This window comes from Oncorhynchus tshawytscha, linkage group LG08, assembly GCF_018296145.1.
Source record: "Oncorhynchus tshawytscha isolate Ot180627B linkage group LG08, Otsh_v2.0, whole genome shotgun sequence".
In the NCBI taxonomy this organism is placed as follows: domain Eukaryota; kingdom Metazoa; phylum Chordata; class Actinopteri; order Salmoniformes; family Salmonidae; genus Oncorhynchus; species Oncorhynchus tshawytscha.
Window position 1 is genome coordinate 65,043,771 of NC_056436.1, and position 17,177 is coordinate 65,060,947.

Genomic DNA, 17,177 nt, shown 5'->3' on the forward strand with positions numbered 1-17,177 from the left:
CTCTCTCTCTCTCTCTCGCAGTCTCTCTCTCTCTCTGCAGTCTCTCTCTCTCTCTCTCTCTCTCGCAGTCTCTCTCTCGCAGTCTCTCTCTCTCTCCCTCTCTGTCACTCTCGCTTTTTCTCTCTGTCACTCTCGCTTTTTTTTCTGTCTTTCTGTCTCTCTGTCAATTCAATTAAATTAGCTTTATTGGCATGACTTAACAATGTTCATATTTCCTAGGCTTACTTTGAATATTTACAATATTAAGATAATAAGAATCAAATTTTTCAACGGGACAACAGTAATACATACATTGAACAATAACAATAAGCATACAGTAGAGGACATGTGCAGGTTGATTGGTTTGTCAGACACTGTCCCTCATCTTATGGCAGGCAGCAATGTAGTGCGCTGCCAACCCACAGCTCTCTGCGTCCTCCCCTAACAGGACAGGTAGACTACTCTCATCAGAGAGGTCTTTGAATCCTTGAATAACGGTTTCACATTTTTGGGAAATGACACTCTCTAATTGTTTTATATTTTTGATATTTTGTCAGGAAATGCAGCTGCGTCTCAGGTTCTGCTGTGGTGCAGTGGTTGCACAGCCTTTCCTCTACAGGGAGCCAGGTTTTCCTGTGTCTACCCTTCTCAATGGCAAGGTTGTGCTCACTGAGCCTATACTTTGTCAAGCTCTTTCTAATGTTTTGATCAGTAAACATGGTCAAATAGTTAGCCATGGTGTACTGTCTATTTAGGGCCAGTTAGCACTGCATTTTGCTTTGTGCTTGTGTTTCCCAATAAGCAATGTAGTTTTGTTTTGATTGTGTTGTAATTTGTTTTATTCTGATTGATTGGATATTCTGGTCCTGAGGCTTCAGTGTGTTAGTAGAACAAGTTTGTGAACTCAGGACCAGCTGGATGAAGGGACACTGTCCTTTGCATTTTTGGGGTTTACTGCCAGGGCCCAGGTCTGGCAGTATTGCTCTAGCAGGTCCAGGCTCTGCTGTAGGCCATGTGCTGTGGGTGACAGCAGGCACAGGTCATCTGTGAAGATCAGGCATTTAACCTCTGAATTGTGGAGACTAACACCAGCGGCTGAGGATTTTTCTAGAATAGTGGCCAATTCATTGATGTAAATATTGAAGAGTGCAGGGCTCAAATTGCAACCCTTGCGAAGGCCCTGCCCCTGGTTAAAGAATTATGTTCTTTTCTTGCCAATTTTAATTCGGCATGTATTGCCAGTATACATTGATTTAATTATGTCAAATGTTTTACCCCCTACACCACTTTCAATAACTTTGTAGAACAGTCCTGTATGCCAAATAGAATCAAATGCTTTTTGGAAGTCGATAAAGCAAGCATATATTTTGGTGGACATGTTTATCTATCAGGGTGTGTAGGGTGTAAATATGATCAGTCGTGCAATGTTTGGGTGTAAATCCAATTTGCATTTACTCAAGACATTGTGCTTTTTAAGGAAGTTTAGAACTCTTACATGTATAATACTACAGAAAACCTTCCCCAGGTTACTGTTTACACAAATGCCTGTGGTCTTTAAAAAAAATCTATTTCAGTTGTGCTTCTTTTGCCTGAATATATAGTTGATGTTTTTTACTGCTAGATTGATGCCTTCTTTACTGTGAGTGGATGTGGTATCCAGAAATGTATTTAAGAGTGTTTGGATATTTTGGTTACTGGTTGCTTTCTGGTATTCTTCTGTGCTGTTTTGGGCCCATCTGTATGAATTTCTGATGTTGTACAGCTTACTGGACTGTGCATTTCTGATGTTGTACAGCTTACTGGGCTGTGAATGTCTGTTGTACAGCTGATGGGGCTGTGAATGTCTGGTGGTTTCCATGTTCTTTTGAGGAACAACGTAATGTGGCTGTGGTCAGACAGAGGTGTTAGTGGCTTGACAGTGAATGAGCCGAGAGAGAAGGGGTCAATTTCTGTAATCATATAGTCTACTGTGTTGTGGCCAAGAGGTGAGCAATAGGTGAATCTCCCCAAAGATTCCCCCTGTAACCTACCATTAACAAAGTACAGACCCAGGCTTCGACAGAGCTGCAACAGATCCCTTCCGTTTTTGTTGATGCTGCTGTCACTGTTGTTTCTATGGGGGATGTCTAAACAGTTAGATTTGTACCAAACGATCATTCCTCCAGTCGCTGCCTCTATTGACGGAGCTGTGTTTCTGTGATGGCACAATTTCCTCTCTGTAGCCTGTGGGACAGTGAGTGACAATGTCTGCCTTACACCATGTCTCCTGCAGAATGATGACGTCAACATCTTGAAGATTTTTTTTTTTTACTCCAGTGATAAACTCTTCAGTCCAAAGGTTGATGAGTTTAGGCCCTGAACATTCCACATGCTAACTGATAGTGATTTCATGTTGCAAAAAAAGAATAGCAGTCAGAAATCCAGTATCTACTAACTATGAAGTTGTTAAGAGTAAGATAAACAGGATAACAGCTACAATTTTTATATATATATATATATATATATAAATGTTCCTACTCATTGAACGAGTAAACTTTTTGTACAGTGTGTGTGTGTGTTGCAGATGTATTGGAGGAGCTGTTTAATCTCACTCAGTCCTACATGGTTCTCTTGTCCACTGACGACCTCCGCGTAGCTGCGCTGGCCCTGCTATTGGGCCCTGTGGAGTGGAGGGGGGCAGGTCTGGGCCGTGGGGCTTTCTCTCTGGTCTGGTAGAGGTGGTGGTCTGGTGCGTGGTAGAAGGCTGGGCCTGGTCCAGCCGATGGAAGTGGTGATGCTCTGGTGGTGGGTGGGGCCTGTAGGATGCGCTGGTCTGGTGGGGCGTTGAGGGGGCCTGGGGCTCCTTGGTGGTGCAGTGGTCTGGTAGGGGTCTCTGGGTGGTCCTCTGTCCAGTGCGGCATGGAGTCTTTGTCTACCAAGTGACATGTCCTTTAGAGACTTTGCAAACACCCCTACTGTCTGCTTCCTCAGGTGGGAGTGGTCGTGCAGATGCTCTGGAGTGATTATTGAGTGGTGAGCAACGTGCACGTTCGGGAGTAGGCCACACCCTCTGGTGATGTCAGCATTGACTTTCTGAATGGTACGGGATGAAAGTGTTTGCGGGGCAGCAAAGCGGAGATGATGTGGGAGTTGGGAACCGCTCAGAGGCTCTCTCCTCTACTCTGTTGGCCAGACTGTCTACTCTCTCCTGCTCCTCTTGCAGGTTGTTGGTGCTGTAGTTAATAACAATATGGCCTAGTGTGCCAAAGTCAGGCTGGAACAGGATGTGGAGGCCATCTCGTGTTTTTGGGCACCATATTTTGGACACCGTGTAATGGGGGAAGAGTTTATCCTCTTGGATGAATTTCCCATTTGGGTCAATGAGGATGGCCACCTCAGTGGGTTTTACCAGACTAGTGCGTTTGCGGTCTGTGGCTGGGGTACACAGGGGTACACTCTCTCACTGATGAGCTATAGGTGTACCTACCATAGGAGTTGGGACCCTTTTTTGTTGGTTATGTTGTCATAGTTGTGCCTGGGGGGGCATATGGGGCAGGGAATGCTGTCAACTCCAGGCAGGTGTCCCCCTGTGTGCTGACAGTGTCAAATTCTTGTTTGGTTCTGGCATTTAGGTCACCACAGACTAGTACATATACCTGGGCCTGGAAATGGTTTATTTCTCCCTCCAGGATGGAGAAGCTGTCTTCATTAACCTCTAGCGACGAGCAATCCCGTATCCGGGAGCGTAATCATAGCCTCAAGCTCATTACCATAACGCAACGTTTCCTATTCATGAAAATCGCAAATTAAATGAAATAAATATATTGAAACGTAAACTTCTGACTTCAACTGTAGGTAGCACACAGAAGGACACTTCTCTGTTAACCTGTCTAGGACTGGACCCCGTTCCGCTAGCGGAACCCCTCGCAAATAGCCAATGAAATTGCAGGGCGCCAAATTCAATCAACAGAAATCTCATAATTCAATTTTCTCAAACATACAAGTATTAGGCACCATTTTAAAGATAAAAATCCAACCACAGTGTCCGATTTCAAAAAAGCTTTTCGGCAAAAGCAGAACATATCATTATGTTAGGTCAGCAACTAGTCACAGAAAGCATACAGCAATTTTCCAAGCAAAGAGAGGAGTCACAAAAAGCAGGAATATTGATCAAATGAATCACTAACCTTTGATATTCTTCATCAGATGACACTCCCGGGACAACATGTTACACAATACATGTATGTTTTTTTCGATCAAGTTCATATTTATATCCAAAAACCTCAGTTTACATTTGGCTTTGCCTCAGACATCTCGTTAATTTGCACAGAGCCACATCAAATCACAGAAATACCATTTGGTTCAATTATATGCATAGTCGAGCATCTTTTCGTGACAAAATATCTTGTTTAAAACGGGAACATTTTCATCCAAAAAATTTTATAGCGCCACCTAGTCTCAAGAAGTTAAAGAAAATGCTGAAAAATGCAGGAGCTCATCTGATCGTGACCTCTGCTCTCTCTATTTTGCTCTCTCTCTCTGTCTCTCTCTATCTCTCTCTCTCTCTGTCTCTCTCTCTCTTTCTATCTCTTTCTCTTTCTCTCTCTGTCTCTCTCTCGCTCTCTCTTTCTGTCTCGCTCTCTCTTTCTGTCTCTGTCTCGCTCTCTCTTTCTGTCTCTCTCTCGCTCTCTCTTTCTGTCTCTCTCTCGCTCTCTCTTTCTGTCTCTCTCTCGCTCTCTCTTTCTGTCTCTCTCTCGCTCTCTCTTTCTGTCTCTCTCTCGCTCTCTCTTTCTGTCTCTCTCTCGCTCTCTCTTTCTGTCTCTCTCTCGCTCTCTCTTTCTGTCTCTCTCTCTCTCTCTCTTTCTGTCTCTCTCTCTCTCTCTCTTTCTGTCTCTCTCTCGCTCTCTCTTTCTGTCTCTCTCTCTCTCTCTTTCTGTCTCTCTCTCTCTCTCTCTTTCTCTCTCTCTCTCTCTCTTTCTGTCTCTCTCTCGCTCTCTCTTTCTGTCTCTCTCTCTCTCTCTTTCTGTCTCTCTCTCGCTCTCTCTTTCTGTCTCTCTCTCTCTTTCTGTCTCTCTCTCGCTCTCTCTCTTTCTGTCTCTCTCTCTCTCTCTCTTTCTGTCTCTCTCTCGCTCTCTCTCTTTCTGTCTCTCTCTCTCTCTCTCTTTCTGTCTCTCTCTCGCTCTCTCTTTCTGTCTCTCTCTCACTCTCTCTTTCTGTCTCTCTCTCGCTCTCTCTCTCTGTCTCTCTCTCGCTCTCTCTTTCTGTCTCTCTCTCGCTCTCTCTCTCTGTCTCTCTCTCGCTCTCTCCTTCTGTCTCGCTCTCTCTTTCTGTCTCTCTCTCGCTCTCTCTTTCTGTCTCTCTCTCGCTCTCTCTTTCTGTCTCTCTCTCGCTCTCTCTTTCTGTCTCTCTCGCTCTCTCTTTCTGTCTCTCTCGCTCTCTCTTTCTGGCTCTCTCGCTCTCTCTTTCTGGCTCTCTCGCTCTCTCTTTCTGGCTCTCTCGCTCTCTCTTTCTGGCTCTCTCGCTCTCTCTTTCTGGCTCTCTCTCTCTGTCTCTTTCTGTCTCTCTCTCTTTCTGTCTCTCTTTCTGTCTCTCTCCCTCTCTCCACAGTTAAGGGTGACAGCCAGGATGTGGAATACGCTGATGTCAGGATACTGAGGCAGGAAATGAGACAGAAGGAGAGGGAGGCGCCGGTGGAGGTGGAATATGGGCACGTGGACGAAGCGTGTGGTCCCCAACAGCCGGTGGACGTGGAGTATGGACAGATTACAATATTAGAGGGTCCCAGGAGGAAGGTAGACATGCCTGAGGAGGAGTATTGTATGTATGCCAGTGTACGGAAAGGACAGTGAGCAAGGTACTGTCTAGATAGAATATGGTAGAATAGAAGGAGCCTGAGAGTTGAATCACTGGGAGTCTGAGTTGAATCACTGGTGCTTCGCTCAAATCTCTCCGTTCTCTTGAAGTGTTCACTTGTAGTCAAGGATTTGAAAAGGATGCCGAAACCAATCCTACACCAATCCAATGCTTTGACATATATGTGGAGAGTAGTGAACAAGTGCACGCTTCAGGGGAAAGGAGAGATTATTGGGAATCAACCCCTGAGAGGCCCAGAGTTGACACAGATGACAGACATGTTGAATAATGTTCTCTTAATTACAGTTACAGCTGTGTGTTGCATGTTGATGCGTGTCAGTACATAGTGTCTGTTTCCAGGAAGTGGAGACATTACTTCGGTTTTTCTTGCCCACATTTCTTTCTTTCCAAACTGATTTTACACTTGGTTGTGTTGCGGTCACTTCTTGCTTTCAGATGTGTGACATGTCACAAAATGTTTACTGTTTTTGCTGTGTGAATACATCATTCTTGAATTATTCTCTAACATTCAATACTGTTTAAAGAATTACTGAGGGGTTTGTAATAATTGCATAACAGGAATTAATCAGCTATCGTAGGCTACTTACTCATTTCCAATGCCTTAAGTCAGTTCTTTAAAGCATGTAGTCCATCTCCCTAAATGAATCCATCTATATATATTATGTGTAGGTACTGTGTGCTGTATAAAGGTATAATGTACTATCTTAGATATGATCACAAATGTATGTACATACAGTAAATATGTGGATGCCATGGTGCTAGTCCTCATAGACAAACAACAAATAAGAGTATATTCAATTTTTTTAACAAATATTATTTATTTTTGAGCTTTTGCAATCACATGTTAATGTTGTACAATTTTTTTCTTCTTCAAAAATACAGTACATGGCAATATCTTTTCACACCATCAACATATTTGTTTCCACATCTTTGGTTTCGCAGTTTATAAAGTTACTAATGCATTTCCTGTTTGAATCACATGATTTCCAGTCGAGAATCCCCTCAGCCAGAGGTAATCAACAGACTGAGTGGCTGAAAATATTATACTGTGGCTTTTTTGGAGACATAACCAAGTATGGTGATCTCCCCATATGTACTCTAACTAAATAATTATGCTGCATATCAAAATAAGAATAGAACACATTGCGAAGAGGATGTTGAGAAATTAGGATACTGATTTTTCTAACAGTGTTGACAACATAATCATTTCTCATGCTTCATTGTTGATGCCGTTGTGTGATGAAAAAAATTGCGATTTGATAATAAAAGCTTGTTTTTTAAAAGCAAGCAACTGTTGGTGCCTGTATTATTTGATTCTGAAGTATAGAGGTCAGAGGTCATCCCATCTGAGCAGTAATAAACACAGTCATTATGACTCATCATAGGTGAACTCTCCATAACCCCAGGCTCACGAATGTACCCCTGTGGTTACCGATCTATAGGGCAGGTGGCCCAGATATGCTGCTCTAACCATCTATCTAACTAACATCTTCCTCTATCTTCATGTCTTCTGGTGTCTCCTATTGGACGATAATCAGGAAGTGCCTATAAAACCATATACTTTTTACAGCAATGCAATGAGCACAGTCCCCATCAACATGTGATGCAAACAGCTGAGATAAGACTTGGATAAGTCTTTGATCCTGTTTAAACCCTGCAACATAAGTTTGAGCAATCATGAAACTTTTCAGCTTGTCTTTTTCGGCTAAAACAAGTGGTTTCTCTCCTTGGTGATCACGGATGTCTTCGATGGCACCTACAGAGTATACAGCAGTGGATTTCAAATTTGTTTTCAGGTTTCCATTTGGCAAAATTAGGCAAAATCTGACGCAAACAACATCTATCTGTAGCTTATTTGCTTGTAAGGTCGTTTGCAACACAGTTTTCAGCCGATCAGCAAAGTAAAACTGTATTAATTTCAGTTTGATCTCGGTGGTTATTTATTTTGCTCACACTGCAGTTTTTTTGGTGTGAGTGTCACGACTTCCCGCCGAAGTCGGCTCCTCTCCTTGTTCGGGCGGCGTTCTCCTCTCCTTGTTCGGGCGGCGTTCTCCTCTCCTTGTCCGGGCGGCGTTCTCCTCTCCTTGTTCGGGCGGCGTTCGGCGGTCGACGTCACCAGCTTTCTAGCCATCGCTGCTCCATTTTTCATGTATCCATTTGTTTTGTCTTGTTTTGCACAACAGGTTTGTATTTCCCAATCACACTGCATGTATTTATTCCTATGTTCCCCCTCATGTCTTTGTGTGATACTGTTTGTTACATGTCATGTTTGACGCACCAGACTGGTGTTCGTATATTCCGTGTTTTGTCACGAGGTATGTTTATTTGTTTGAACATACTTATTGTGACTGTTTGCACGTTTTGCACTTTTGCCAAATGGCTGGAGGTTTTGACGCAGTGGCGTCCGTCTGTTGGTTTCTCCTGCCTCAAAGTGTGCGCCTGTTCACAACTCTCTGCTCACCTGACTCCGCTACCAGTACGCACACCATTGACCGTGAGCTTAGTGCAGTTTTGAAGTGCTACTTTACCTTGTTTATTGGTTAAAAAGTGGCCATAATTATAGCACAAGTGGAAAAATAACAATCTACAGCTTTGCATCGTATCGACAGAAGGCCAACCATCATCCTCTGTTTTATTAAGTCATGTTGAAATCAGTTATATACCAACATTTCAAAGATGAATGTCTGGGACTGTGAGATGGGAAGCTCGTTGCCCTCCATACCCTTAGATCTGCCTGTTAACACTAGAGAGCAATAGTAAAGGCGTCTTTATGTAGACACTAACTCCGCCATGGCTCGTTGGACAAAGTTTATGAATGGGTTTTTTGGATGGTTTTAGTATAAACGCTGAAAATAAGGTCTGTGGTAAACACAGGCTTAAGAAATCTTCTATGTTTTGTTCTAGGAGATCATCTTCATCAGCTAACGTTAGCACATAGGCTTCATAAATCATAAAGGTCATGTTACCTGGCTGATATCTCAGAGAACTCAATGCTTAAGGTCGCAGACCTTATTTTCAGCGTTTATCCCCCAAATCCCATTCTTTCCCAATTCCTTTCCCCCATAGGAATGTCTGAAGGAACCAGAGGTAACTCATGTCTGTTTTTTAGGACTACAAGCTGGCGAGCTAAATTGACAAACAGGCACATACAAGCAATAAAAGGCCTGGCAGACTTTCACTGCCCAAACAAAAGGACTAGTGGAATCAGGCTCCACTATCCTCATTGATTTCCTATTCCTAATATTTCAGTAAATATACTGGAATACCAGTTTGATATGTTTATTCCAGTGTTGTACAGTTTGTCTACGGTAAAGGAACTCCTCAGTACTCCTCTTTGATTGTCGTTGATATCGTCTCTGACAACAAGCTGCTGGAGCTGGTTGCCATGGAACCGTTGCTGGGGTCAGCCAGACTGGGTGGGGTCATGGTGGGAGTGGTCGTAGAAGCCTGCTGGGACAGCTGGATCTTCTTCTTGGTTATCTTCCTCTCCTTGGCTCTCCTGTTCTGGAACCAGATCTTCACCTGTTGTGATGATGTCAGTGAATGATAAGAATGTACCTACAGTGTGAGGTGAGGTTCCTATGCACAGATAATCCACCTGTAGTTCTGAAACTCACCTGCGATCCAAACAAGAAATTCTGAAACTGATTGGAATTCTAAATAATTCTAAGTAATTGATCCTCAGTGACCCACGTGGCTCTCAGAGACATGCCTGTTTTTCTCATCTGTCGCTCTGACATACTTGTCTCTCTCACATGCCTGTCTGTCTCTCTGCCAACTACCTGTCTCTCTGAGAGGCTGTCCCATGGCCAGCTCTGTACTGGAACTTATTCTACAGCTCTCCAATTGTCTCTCTAACACACACCTCTCTCTGAGAGGCTGAGGCCCAGGGCCAGTTCTGTCTCTCTGACCCACCTGTCTCTCTGAGAGGCTGAGGCCTGGGGCCAGTTCTGTCTCTCTGACCCACCTGTCTCTCTGAGAGGCTGAGGCCCAGGCCCAGTTCTGTCTCTCTGACCCACCTGTCTCTCTGAGAGGTTGAGGCTCAGGACCAGTTATGTCTCTCTGACCCACCTGTCTCTCTGAGAGGCTGAGGCCCAGGGCCAGTTCAGTCTCTCTGACCCACCTGTCTCTCTGAGAGGCTGAGTCCCAGGGACAGTTCTGCTGAGGCTGAGTCCCAGGGCCAGTTCTGTCTCTGACCCACCTGTCTCTCTGAGGCTGAGGCCCCAGTTCTGTCTCTGACCCACCTGTCTCTCTGAGAGGCTGAGGCCCAGGCCCAGTTCTGTCTCTCTGACCCACCTGTCTCTCTGAGAGGTTGAGGCTCAGGACCAGTTATGTCTCTCTGACCCACCTGTCTCTCTGAGAGGCTGAGGCCCAGGGCCAGTTCTGTCTCTCTGACCCACCTGTCTCTCTGAGAGGCTGAGGCCCAGGGAAAGTTCTGTCTTCCTCCTGATGGTGATGTATCTACTGGACTGGAACTCCTTCTCTAGCTCCAGGCGCTGCTGGTCTGTGTACACCACCCTGTACTTGTCCTTGGTGCGTGTCTTCCCTCCTGGACACAAGAATGACAATGTTACAATACATTATAATAACTGATAACATGCTTTTTTTTAAATCACAGACAACATGTTGACATTTAAAACCTGTTGAACTTTAATGTTCAGTGGATGGCCGTATAAAACATATCTTCATGAGAGGACCACAAACAGTATCAGGTCATGCCCTATACTGTTTAGAAAGCCCTGATATCTTGCTTTTTGTTTAGTATATAGTATTTATCTATGATTTGTATGCACTTTTTACTGCCATAGTAGTAAGAAAAATAGTACACCGTAGATGATTTATTTCATATACTATGAACAATGTTTTACTGAGAAATAGGGGAATAGGGCTTGATATTCTTCTAATCTACATAAACTCACCATCAACTTTACAATTGAGATGCTATAAGATTTCAGCTGCCTTATTACTGTAATCATCTTTTATGTAACTACTGTAGTGGTCAGGGAAAATCCAACTCATTTCCTGGTACACTCATTCATTGTTTTGTCAAGCTCTCAGCTTACATCTAATATAAAGTTTGTGATGAACACAAAGTGGTTTTGTTTCACATCAAGTTGTTTTTATTTGAATATAAATCCCTTTCTGTTTGTTGTACAGCGACGGGACTATGTCGTATCGCTGCAGTACACTCAGTTTTACAGTGCTATGTGACTTGTATGCCTGTGATATACCGTATTGTCACAAACTGACGGTCAGGCCAATCAGCGAATGAGCGTTAAGGCGGGACTCCCGATCCTCCCATGGCTTTTAGATAACCCCATACCCAAGAGTCATCCGAGGCCAACTGAATTGAAGCAGGGTTGTCAGCCAGAAGTTGATTTATAAACAAATTACCTTAATATGCCTTGATAAAACAATTAAATTATAACAAAAGTCACCTAAATAACTTAACGTTTCAGAGGTTGGATAAAATTTATATAGTATGAGGTGATCAGAATTACAAAAACTGTATGACAACTCTGGAAGGAATTGGCTAAAACATCCCATAACATTTCTAGCTAAGCATAAAGCCTCCAATGACAGTGTGAATATGTTTCCATGACTAAGGCTGTACAATGTGTGAACAGTGTCACCATAGACTGCTGAAATTGCTGATGGTGACGTGGAGTCGCACACCGCAACGGTTGAAAACTCCCTGGCGCCTGTGAAAGCTTCAACTACCCTATTAATCATGTTAATCATAACCTCTGTGTAAGAGACCACAAAACATCACTGTGGTGGTTCTTATCACTGTGAGAGCTGTTAACATACTGTAGGTGTTTACATAGCTAGCCATTCATTCTCACTTGCGTGCGTACACACACACACAGTGCCAGGGATGGATGAGTCAGGGAGATGGTATTGATCCACAGGGGAAGTCTTGACGGCACGGTGTGAAGTACATTGATTGCAGCAGGGCGAGGAGGGTTGAGATAAGACCAGGAAAGTTTCCTGGAGAGGAGAGTTGGTCCTGAGATAACCAGACAAACCCCTGGCTGTCAGCCTTATCTGCCCAGCCTGTCACCCCCATAGGGGACAGAGAGGGTGGGAACCACAGGTCACAGACTCCCTGTCCTTGGCTGTTAGCTTTTCACTCAAATCTTTCACCAACCAAGGGAATAGGTGAAAAGGTTCTGTTAAATGGATATGTGTGACATTTTGTATCGGTTCTGGGACGTGTGTGAATATGTATTCCGTCGTCAGTGTGTCAACAATGCTTGTCCTGTGTCCTGTACACCTAGTCAAAACTCAAAACCTGACGTCTGCCATTGAGCACTGTCATCGGCTCAACACAATGGCTATTTGTCTAATAGGTGTTCTACTCTACGAGAAGTTGGTAAATCAACAAACTGTTATAGTTCTGTTCAACGATAGATAGACTACTGTATCAGAGGATTTCCTTTGTAAATTAAATGCTGTTACAAAATTAACATATTCCATATGTGTTTACATTGCTCTATGAGTTCAGTGGAACAATTTCTTATCAACTGTGTAAACCTTTGCATGCAACGCGGTCTCAGAGCATTTCATATTATTCTGTACTCAAACCCTGTAGCACTCCATTTAGTACGTTTTACATTACGTTAGGTTACGTTATGAATGGAATCACGGGCAGAAAAACGTAAAATATATTACGTATTGCTCTGAGGCCAGGCTATTGCATGAGATAAATTCATGCACGTTTGTGTGGGTCAATAATGAAGGAATAGGCTACAGTACATACTCTGGTATTCAACAGGCACTAATCTCTGCAGGCAATACCCAGGTAAAGTTGGTTTTATATTAGACATTCAGTGGATATTTGGTTTTGTGTCATCAATAGTTATAGAACCAAGCATGCCATGACTATGAAGATGGTATATTCTGATCCAGGCATGGATGTAGAAAAATCCACACTTGTACATTTTTATTTGATATAAATAATAATATTTTGTATTTCAATCTTCAATAGCTCTTACACAAAGCATGCCATGACTATGAAATGGATTTATCAAAAAACAAAAACGAATTACATTTTTACATCCTCCCCTTATTCAGAATATATCATTTTCATACTCATGGACCACTTTGTCTAAGAGCTATTGAAGATTGAAATCAGAAATGTTATTATTCATTAAAAATATATATATTTGAAAAAATGTCGATTTTTCTCCATCCTCCCCTGGTTCCTGAGTGGCGCAGCAGTCTAAGGCATTGTCTCTCAGTGCAAGAGGCGTCACTGCAGTCCGTGGTTCAAATCCACGCTGCATCACATCCGGCTGTGACTAGGGTTCATGTAGGGTGGTGCACAATTGGCTCAGCGTTGTCTGAGTTTGGCTGGGGTGGGCAGTCAATGTGAATAAGAACTTGTTCTTAACTGACTTGCCTAGTTAAATAAAGGTTACGTTTAAAAAATAAATAATCTTCATAGTCATGGCATTCTTGGTTCATTAGCTATTTACGAGAGAAAACCGAATATCCTATAGAAAACACATTTTACCTAGGGCTGGTACCAGAAGCAACTGTTAGCCCCAAGACTTTCATATTAAGATTATGAAATGTAAATTATCAGAGAAAAATGCTCAATCAAATGGTAAATGAAAATGCAGAATTTATTTTAAAACTACAGCTACCCTATATTATTACTAAAAGGGAAATTCAAATCAAGCCGTATGTGATATGCTCAAAGCAAATGGGATTTGGGAATGTTACCAGTGCTGGATGAATGTACATTTCGTCTGATCCCAGTGTACGAGTTTCTTCTCTGTGAGTCTGGAGAGTACTGCCTGGTATGTGAATCGAGTGACGGGAGAATTCCGGGACCGGCAGGCGAGATGGAAGTCAGTTCAGTGGAACTGACACGTATCTGTTCCATAACAGGGTTCGAACCGGGGAAACCCGCGCTGTGGCCATAATGTGACCACTGCTCCAGCGGGGCTTCGTAAACAGGGTTCCACAGACTTGTCATCTGGGCATGCGGGTCACTGATGCCCGTGACGTGATGATAACTGATGAAGTTCTGAGTCTGGCGTCTCATGGAATTTGAGTACATTCCGGTTTCTTTATCCAGCAGGTAACTCATGTACATCTCAATTAATTAACTCATCTGCGCACATGGTAATCCAAAAATTACAACGTCAAATGCACAACCAGGCGGTACTACCTTGTGTTAGCGTAGCCCCTTACATCAAGATTATTACTGTGGAGACATGTCGAGTCCTTTTTCAAAAGCTGTGTGTGTAGTGAATCATTAATTTCAGGAGCAGTTGAAGCCTTTGAGGCGAGGACATCACCATGGTTATTTAATGTACAAATCGATTCCTCAAATCAAAGTCAATCACTGTGCATTTGTTTATCTATGAGGTGGGGGGATATTATATTTCCTCTGACAAATCTGACACACTGCACGTTACTTTTACAGTGACCATATGGGGGGCATCAGATTGCTGCAACCTTGTCTCAGAGCATTATGTATTCATATTATTCTGTATGTAAATCCGAGACACTCCATGTATTATGATATGCTACGTTTTGTATGGTATGTATTCATTTGTGGATGTCCATCACCAATATCATATGATATTTTACAAATTATAATTCATATTAAATGTTTTGAAATCGCAATTCATATTAAATGTTTTGAAATTAGCAGTTGAGGGCGGGTGTGGGTAAACAATTGGCTGACCCACGCACTGCTACCAGATATTGCATGCAAGCATACAAACTGTGGTGAGAGACACCAACATGCTGCTGGGGTAAAGTACATAAAGATGTGATCTGGTGTCCTTTCTTCAGTTTTTGAAAAGTAACAATGCTGCTTTTTGGGTTTAAATTAGCCTGCCATCTCTTCCTTTCATCTGACCCTTCTACTGAAGCAGCATTATTTCATGGCTGAATATATGGTTTCAGAGCTGGTCATGGGTTTCAGAGCTCAGCCACGCTCAAGGTCCTAAACGACATCATAACCTCCATCGATAAGAGACATTACTGTGCAGCCGTATTCATCGACCTGGCCAAGGCTATTCAACCGATCACTGCCCGCACCTGCTCGCCCGTCCAGCATCACAACTCAGGACGGCTTTGACTTAGAATATGTGGACATCTACAAATACCTGGGTGTCTGGTTTGACTGTAAACTCTCCTTCCAGACTCACGTTAAGCATCTCCAATCCAAAATTAAATCTAGAATCGGCTTCCTATATCACAACAAAGCATCCTTCACTCATGCTGCCAAACATACCCTCGTAAAACTGACCATCCTACCGACCCTCGACTTCGGTGATGTCATCTATAAAATAGCCTCCAACACTCTACTCAACAAACTGGATGCAGTCTATCACAGTGCCATCCGTTTTGTTACCAAAGCCCCATACACTTCCCACCATTGCGACCTGTACGCTCTCATTGGTTGGCCCTCGCTTCATACTTGTCGCCAAACCCACTGGCTACAGGTTATCTACAAGTCTCTGCTAGGTAAAGCCCCACCTTATCTCAGCTCACTGGTCACCATAGCAGCACCCACTCGTAGCACGCGCTCCAGCAGGTATTTCTCACTGGTCACCCCCAAAGCCAATTCATCCTTTGGTCGTCTTTCCTTCCAGTTCTCTGCTGCCAATGACTGGAGCGAACTGCAAAAATCTCTAAAGCTGGAGACTCATATCTCCCTCACTAGCTTTAAGCACCAGCTGTCAGAGCAGCTCACAGATCACTGCATATAGCCCATCTGTAAACAGCCCACCTATCTACCTACCTCATCCCCATACTGTATTTATTTATTTATCTTGCTCCTTTGCACCCCAGTATCTCTACTTGCACTTTCATCTTCTGCACATCTACCATTCCAGTGTTTAATTGCTATATTGTAATTACTTCACAACCATTGCACTCACTGTATATAGACTTTGTGTTTTATTTTGTTCTACTGTATTATTTACTGTATGTTTTGTTTATTCCATGTGTAACTGTGTTGTTGTATGTGTCGAACTACTTTGCTTTATCTTGGCCAGGTCGCAGTTGCAAATGAGAACTTGTTCTCAACTAGCCTACCGGGTTAAATAAAGGTGAAATAAAAAATATATATGTCACCTTTTTTATAATCCACCTCTACGCAGACGACGTAGAAAAGTTTGTAAAAAGGGTCTGATTCTTATTTCTGGCACAGAGGGAGAGTCACTCTAAATCAGTTGTCATCCAGCAATACACTTCTCCGCTGGTAAAAAGACACCCTCCATTTGAATTCAGGAAGTTTAAGCATTTAATAAATATTGAAGTCTATATCTAAGTCGACGTCCATTAGAGCCAATCTACGTTTAGCACCAGCCAAGTGAACGCTAAAGGTTGAGATCCTGTTACAATACTAATAAATCCTCCAGCCAAACCTACCTCTCAGCGCCCTATAGCCCTGATGTTCATCAGAATGTGGTGAGACATGCAGTAGCTGGCACCCATGCAGATAGAATGCTGCTCATAGCTCACATTAATGCCAATTCTCTACCATTAGTAATTAGAGCATTTAGAGCTTTTTTGAAGAGTGTGTTTTCAGTGCAGGTGCCTTGTGGGACTGTGTAGGACCACACATATCTTGTTTCGTTGCTGCAAACCAGACAGACAGACAAAATGGAAAGACGAATGCTAAGCACGCTCACATGCACACAACAGGCACATCTGTCAATTACACAACCCACTGACGCAGATTCCAGACATAAACTTTGAGCAAAACCCACAGTCTTGAGTTCTATGTAAGTCTAAAACTCTGTCATAGCTCCTTTAAAAATGTCTCTCTCCGTCATCTGCAGAAAAGTTACAAACCACAAAACTCTTTAAATAGAACACACATAGACAACTGATTTATAGTGACTCTCCGTCTGTGCCAGAAATAAGAATCAGACCCTTTTTACTAACCCATTAATCTGCCTGTATTTCTCAAATTAAAGAGTAAATGTAATTATCCCTGTGGTTAACTGTAGTAGTCCTACATTAACAGTGTATATAATCTCAGTACTGTACATCTTGTAGACACAACATCTAATCCTAATCAAATCCAAGTTTATTTGTTGCGTATACAGTTTAGTAGATTTTATAGTGGGTGCAGCAAATGTTACTATCTCCTAACAGTGCAGTAAAATGCTTGTGTTACTAGCGCCTAACAGTGCAGTAAAATGCTTGTGTTACTAGCGCCTAACAGTGCAGTAAAATGCTTGTGTTACTAGCGCCTAACAGTGCAGTAAAATGCTTGTGTTACTAACGCTGAACAGTGCAGTAAAATGCCAAACAAATACACAAATAATCAGAAGATAGAAACAGGGCGTCAAGAATGTCAGAACGAA

The 17,177-nt window shown here is 42.9% G+C and overlaps 2 protein-coding genes across 4 annotated transcripts in view; one reads left to right on the plus strand and one right to left on the minus strand.

The window, feature by feature from the left end:
• LOC121846923 overlaps window positions 1-7,128 on the plus strand; it is a 24,160-nt gene extending 17,032 nt beyond the window's left edge. For all 3 annotated transcript variants that reach the window (XM_042325830.1, XM_042325831.1, XM_042325832.1), the window contains one exon: window positions 5,566-7,128. In XM_042325830.1, the coding sequence (XP_042181764.1) occupies window positions 5,566-5,807 (242 nt within the window). In that variant the 3' untranslated portion in view covers window positions 5,808-7,128. The remainder of the gene's footprint in view (window positions 1-5,565) is intronic.
• A 1,783-nt stretch (window positions 7,129-8,911) lies between these two features.
• On the minus strand, window positions 8,912-13,903 carry LOC112255653 (homeobox protein CDX-1-like). Its single transcript, XM_024428529.2, has 3 exons — window positions 13,564-13,903; window positions 10,233-10,381; window positions 8,912-9,354 (listed from the first exon to the last, which is right to left on the minus strand). Exons 1-3 carry the CDS (start codon window positions 13,901-13,903, stop codon window positions 9,154-9,156), a joined length of 690 nt encoding a protein of 229 aa, XP_024284297.2. The 3' UTR covers window positions 8,912-9,153.
• Between the last annotated feature and the right edge of the window lie 3,274 nt (window positions 13,904-17,177).

Excerpts from the sequence above, each read along its gene's own strand:
- LOC112255653 (XM_024428529.2), bottom strand. The coding sequence starts at position 13,903 with ATGTACTCAAATTCCATGAGACGCCAGACTCAGAACTTCATCAGTTAT. Across the intron at positions 10,382-13,563 it reads TGTACATTCATCCAGCACTG|GAGGGAAGACACGCACCAAG; the intron begins GTAACATTCCCA and ends TCTTGTGTCCAG. Across the intron at positions 9,355-10,232 it reads TCAGCCTCTCAGAGAGACAG|GTGAAGATCTGGTTCCAGAA; the intron begins GTGGGTCAGAGA and ends TCATCACAACAG.